At 40.1% G+C, this 5,242-nt stretch overlaps 1 protein-coding gene across 3 annotated transcripts in view; it reads left to right on the forward strand.

Moving 5' to 3' along the window:
• gnas (GNAS complex locus) overlaps nucleotides 1–5,242 on the forward strand; it is a 318,791-nt gene that overhangs the window by 124,994 nt on the left and 188,555 nt on the right. For 2 of the 3 annotated variants that reach the window (XM_043710125.1, XM_043710126.1), the window contains exons 2-4: nucleotides 1,263–1,335; nucleotides 3,202–3,256; nucleotides 4,213–4,332. In XM_043710125.1, the coding sequence (XP_043566060.1) occupies nucleotides 1,263–1,335; nucleotides 3,202–3,256; nucleotides 4,213–4,332 (248 nt within the window). Of the gene's footprint in view, nucleotides 1–323; nucleotides 407–1,262; nucleotides 1,336–3,201; nucleotides 3,257–4,212; nucleotides 4,333–5,242 lie in introns of those variants that run through there. The other variant, XM_043710127.1, reaches the window with a different exon arrangement.

The raw sequence follows: 5,242 nt of genomic DNA on the forward strand, positions 1-5,242 counted from the left end.
CCTCCCCCCCCCCCCCGGGGCTGGGGGGGAGACTGGACCCCCCCCCCCCGGGGCTGGGGAGGAGACTGGACCCCCCCCCCCCCCGGGGCTGGGGAGGAGACTGGACCTCCCGGGATGGTGGTGGATGAGTTAGAAATCCCTCCCGGTGGGTGGGGTTGGGGGAGATGAGTCCCGTCCCCCCCGGACCTAGGGATTGAGGTGGGTGTTGGGATCCCCCTCATCCCCGGGGTGTGGGGGGGTGAAAAGAAACCGATTACCCCTACCACCCCACTCCCACCCCCCTTTCTCTCCAAGGGGCAGAATGCCGAGCCGGTAGCCGGCTGCAGAACCATCTAGAAGCCGCAGCACTGACAGGCCATTTGGGGGGGAGAATGGCTTCTGAGCTTGGGGCAGAGCAGGGCCTGATGTGGGTGTGAATTAAATGATTTATTTGTTGGGAATTGTATTTGTGACCCCCCTCCCTCAAACCACATTCTTTTCACTTTTCAACAATAAAACCAATCTTTTTAATTCAAACACCTCGAGTAGAGAGACCTGTGACGGTGGGGATATCTTTTTCCCCCCCAAATAAACGTTGTAGGTTCCTGGGCTTGAGCTTCTGTGTATGTGTATATAAAAATAATACAACATGGAGGGTTTCTGCTGTCGTCGTTGGAAGGGACTTTTTTTTGTTATTGCTCGTGTGGGTCCTTCAAATTCTGGATGTTTCTTTCCTGAAGCAGTAAATGTGTCGCGTTATTTGTTTTTGAGATGTGTGTTGCTTTTTTGAATGGAGGGTTTGAGGAGGTGGAAGGCCTGTTGCTAACTGAATAAACATGGAGGCCGGTTGTTACTGGAAATGGGTTTTAATATAAAATGGGTCCAAGTGAGATAATACATATTTAGTTGCTCGAACAAGGTTGTCAATGTCAGGCTTGCTGACACTTTTGAGTATTTTTGAAGCCCGTTTTTGTTACTTAAAATTGTGTAAACTGTAGGGGAGGGTGAGGGAACATCAGATTTTATTAACTGCTGCTAAAGTAATAGGTGGGTCGTGAAGTTGTTTTTTGAAGGGAAAGGGGAGAGGATCCTGTAATTAGAAATTAATCTTACATATAAGAAATACCGAGAAAGTGGACAAATTGAGTGGTGTTTTTATTAATTTATTGTTTTGAGAATTTTGGAGAAAGAAAGAACACAGGCCCTTTTACTATGGGTCCAAACATGTGTGTGCTTTTGAGTTAAGAATTATTTTATTCAAAAATCGCATTTCGTTATTGCAGGAGCTGGTGAATCCGGTAAAAGCACTATCGTCAAGCAGATGCGAATTTTACACGTCAATGGATTTCATGCCGAGTAAGTGGCTATATAGTTTTTAAGGTTTCCTGTGAAGCCAGCGTAGTTTCCTTATTCCTTGCGGCTGAGCTGGGTTTGACTTATTGTTTCTTTTCATTTTTCTATTGGTTTTGGTTTCTCTGCTGCAGTCCGCCTCCTGCCATGGCCCCCTGTTTCTCCAATATGGCTGCCTGTGTTAAGCATATTTAAACTCACTAATCTTAGACATAAATATACTTTTATTTTGCACGCCTTTTTTTTGTGATTATCTGTTCTGCTTTTAAGCTTACCTTCTTTATGTAGCGGCAGCTTGTATACAAATGAGATTGAATTCATTTCTCATAACTAGAATTGGAAGCAGGTAATTTGCACAACAAAGTACTTTTTTCACTTAGAGGCTCACTACTCATTAGATAGTGAATTGCATAGCGTTTCATGTGTGTGCATTTCATAAAAATGTTACATATTTGCGTTTGAGCTGCATGCACTGAAAATGTATTTGCTCGCAATATTAAATGCATTCAAAGTTAAAATCTTGGTGAAGACAGTGGTCAGCTGGACCACAAGTGGAAATTTCAGTGTCAAATGCCCAACATCTATGCACAATCTCTTGTTTCCTTCTGAGATTTTCACGATTGGATGTGCAAGCTTTATTTTTTAATGACTATCTGTTTGGCCAAGCAATGTATCATTTGTGCTGGTGTCTTTTTATTTCATTCGTGTTAAATTTTGCTTTGTAACACTGGTGAGGCAGCTTGGGTTGTTAGTATGTTAAAGGTGCTGTTTAGTTTGAAGCTATGCACTAATTTTAATCAACTGCTTATACAGTAAATTGGCGTCTTCCAATTTAGTTGTTATTTTGATACATTTTCATCATTCTGCTCATTTTTGGTTTGTTAATAGAAACCACATCACTGAAAAATCTGGTTGTGCTTTTGTATTTTACCGGCCAGCACCTTAAGTGAGAATCCTTTGGAAGCCTGGGTTTCTCTAAGGAAACATGACAAGTGGATTAACTAACTAACATTTTCCTCAAAAGCAAACAGGTTAACTAATGAGAAATGTGCTTTGATCTGTAACTTATTTGTGGTGTTGCCTTTTTATACTGTATTTAGACTGCAACTATTGGTTTCAGATTAGTAGTTATCTGGCTAGAATTTAAACTTTACGCTCAGCAGAGAGTTATGTACAGGTTATGATATTCCCGGTGATTTAATTTTAGACGTTTTACACAGCACAAATTCCCATTGTATTTAATTAAATATGAGACCACATTAGGATAATGCTTTGCACAGTTAAACCAGTGTTTGACAGTACTCTTTTTACTGTGAAGTAATGTGAGACTCCCAATTCCAGAACTATACTGCACCTAAAGTATGGACGTGGAATGTAAACTCTTGCCACTTTTGCTGGAGATTAAAAAATGGTTGTTAGATTTCAGTCATCGAATCCTTGCAGGAAGTAGGATATTCAGCCTGTCGAGCCTATACTGATCTGCTTGAAGATCTTCCCACCCTGACCCACCCCACTGTCCTATCTCTGTAATCCTGCATTTCCCATGGCTAGGTCACTAAGCCTGCACATCCCTGGACGCTATGGACAATCTAGCATAGTCAGTCCACCTAACCTGCACTACTTTGGATTGTGGGTGGAAGCCAGAGCAGAAATGGGAGGATGTGCAAACTCCCGAGGCTGGAATTGAACCTGGGTCCCTGGCGCTTAGGCAGCAGTGCTGACCGTTGAGCCACCATGCTGTCCATGTTCTTTGACATTGGAGAAAAAAAATTGCAAAAAGCCAAAACTGTATTTGAGTGAGTAAATTCTTTGAACAGCTAATAACTGCTACTGTAATATTTGAATATTTTATTCAATATTTCTCTTCAATAGTGAGAAAAAACGGAAAATTCAAGACATTAAAAATAATATTAAAGAAGCTATAGAGGTAAGCACTACTTTCATCTTTATCAAGCTTGCTGATGCATAATTAAGTATTATTCTGGTTATTTGTTTTTCGTAGTTCTGACTTAAAACTTCACAATACATAGAACCCATCATGATGTAGTGCTCTCCACTATTACAACTGATCAAATAAGAATTGGTTGGAGTGACTCGCATTCTGCCTTCTATCTGTACTTCTGTCAGTAATATCTATTGTGGTTTTGCTCACTTGTTGAGTATTGGCTATTAGATTGGAGAGCAAGAAATCTCAATTTTGTGACTCTTGCATCAGTCACATCATTGAAGTTAATATCGTGCTCTGTTTCACAACCTTTGGAGCTCATGCTATAGAATTGACGCAGTTAATCTGATCTCTGGCATGACCCAGGTTTTATCACCAGTGTAAGCTAAATTAATATTGGTTTGAGTTGACAGAAGTTGGTATGATACTTGAATTCCATGTCCCTGAGTTAAGGAATCAGTATAGTTGAGGCACAAATTGTTTTCTGCTTGTGATCCCTATTCATGTTGAAAAAGGTGATTAACATAAACAGGATCACCCAAACTCTTATTTGAATTCGGTTGTTGCATAGCTAGCTGCCTATGCCAATGAAAAATTACCCTGTGTCATTTCTTGAATAATAAACAGCATCATTGTTCTATGTTCTATAGTTAACTCAGGCAAATTAGAGGGATTTAAACAATCCTTGGATAAGCACTTGGATGATGATGGGATAGTGTAGGGGGGATGGGCTTACATTAGTTCACAGGTCAGTGCAACATTAAGGGCCTGTTCTGTGCTGTATTGTTCAATGTATTGTTTTATGCCCTATCACTGAGGCTAGATAATGGATCAGAATGTAATGTTCAGTGCGTAAGCCAGATGGGTTGGGGATTGGAGAAGAAGGGGACAGTGATCTAAATGATTGACCCTGAATTGTTGTTTTCATTTGATTGTAGACAATAGTGGGCGCAATGAATACGTTGGTACCACCAGTCCCATTAGCCAATCCAGAGAATCAGTTTCGATTGGAGTACATTCTAAACTTAGCGAATCAGAAAAACTTCGAATTTACACAGGTAAGTGACTTATGAAGTCTCCAGGAAACTGCATAAATATTAGAACTTCATTTGTATTTTAACTGAGCTGCAATCTACTTTTGAGTTTTAGGTTTCAGTGAAGTAACATTGAATCTCAGTTTGCTTTTATGGATGGAGCTTGTTAGATTTGGGTGTGGCTGATCCTCATGATATCCTGACCTTGCAAATATGTCTTGTTGAAAGACAGCATTTTTCTATTGATCGGTTGGAGTTTTGAAATTAAGTTTCATGCTAAATTGAGAATGATTGATTGATTGTTAATGGTGCTGCTTGTTAAAATAATGGCATTTTAGATGGCTTTAATGATGTTTCTTGACCAATATAGTTCACTGTAACAACATAGATTTTGCAAACTCCTTGAACCTTCATATATGCTTTCTGAATGCTGTTAAAATAGTGAAAACTTAGTGTTATGCTATTTGTTTAATACCCACACTAGTGTGAATTTTTGCAATTGCATCAGGACCCATCAAACCTATTCAGGAGACGATTGGAGGTAAAATAAACTGAAGCCCTCTTCTCCAAAGTGAGGATCTGTTTGTCTGCATTCACTCATCCTAAGCAGAGGATGCAGTGTGAAATGAGTTTTCTGTAATGCATCTGACACTTCTTGCATTAATGATGATTTATTCATTTTTGTATTATCTCGGCTATTGTGTTTGCTAGTCTCCAGCCTAACATTATTTTCATAAATGAAAGCAAATCTGAGCAGGACTTATACACTTAATGGTAAGGTCCTAGGGAGTGTTGCTGAACAAAGAGACCTTGGAGTGCAGGTTCATAGCTCCTTGAAAGTGGAGTCGCAGGTAGATAGGATCGTGAAGAAGGCGTTTGGTATGCTTTCCTTTATTGGTCAGAGTATTGAGTACAGGAGTTGGGAGGTCATGTT

The sequence above is a fragment of the Chiloscyllium plagiosum genome, chromosome 20 (genome assembly GCF_004010195.1).
Source record: "Chiloscyllium plagiosum isolate BGI_BamShark_2017 chromosome 20, ASM401019v2, whole genome shotgun sequence".
Classification (NCBI taxonomy): Eukaryota; Metazoa; Chordata; class Chondrichthyes; order Orectolobiformes; family Hemiscylliidae; genus Chiloscyllium; species Chiloscyllium plagiosum.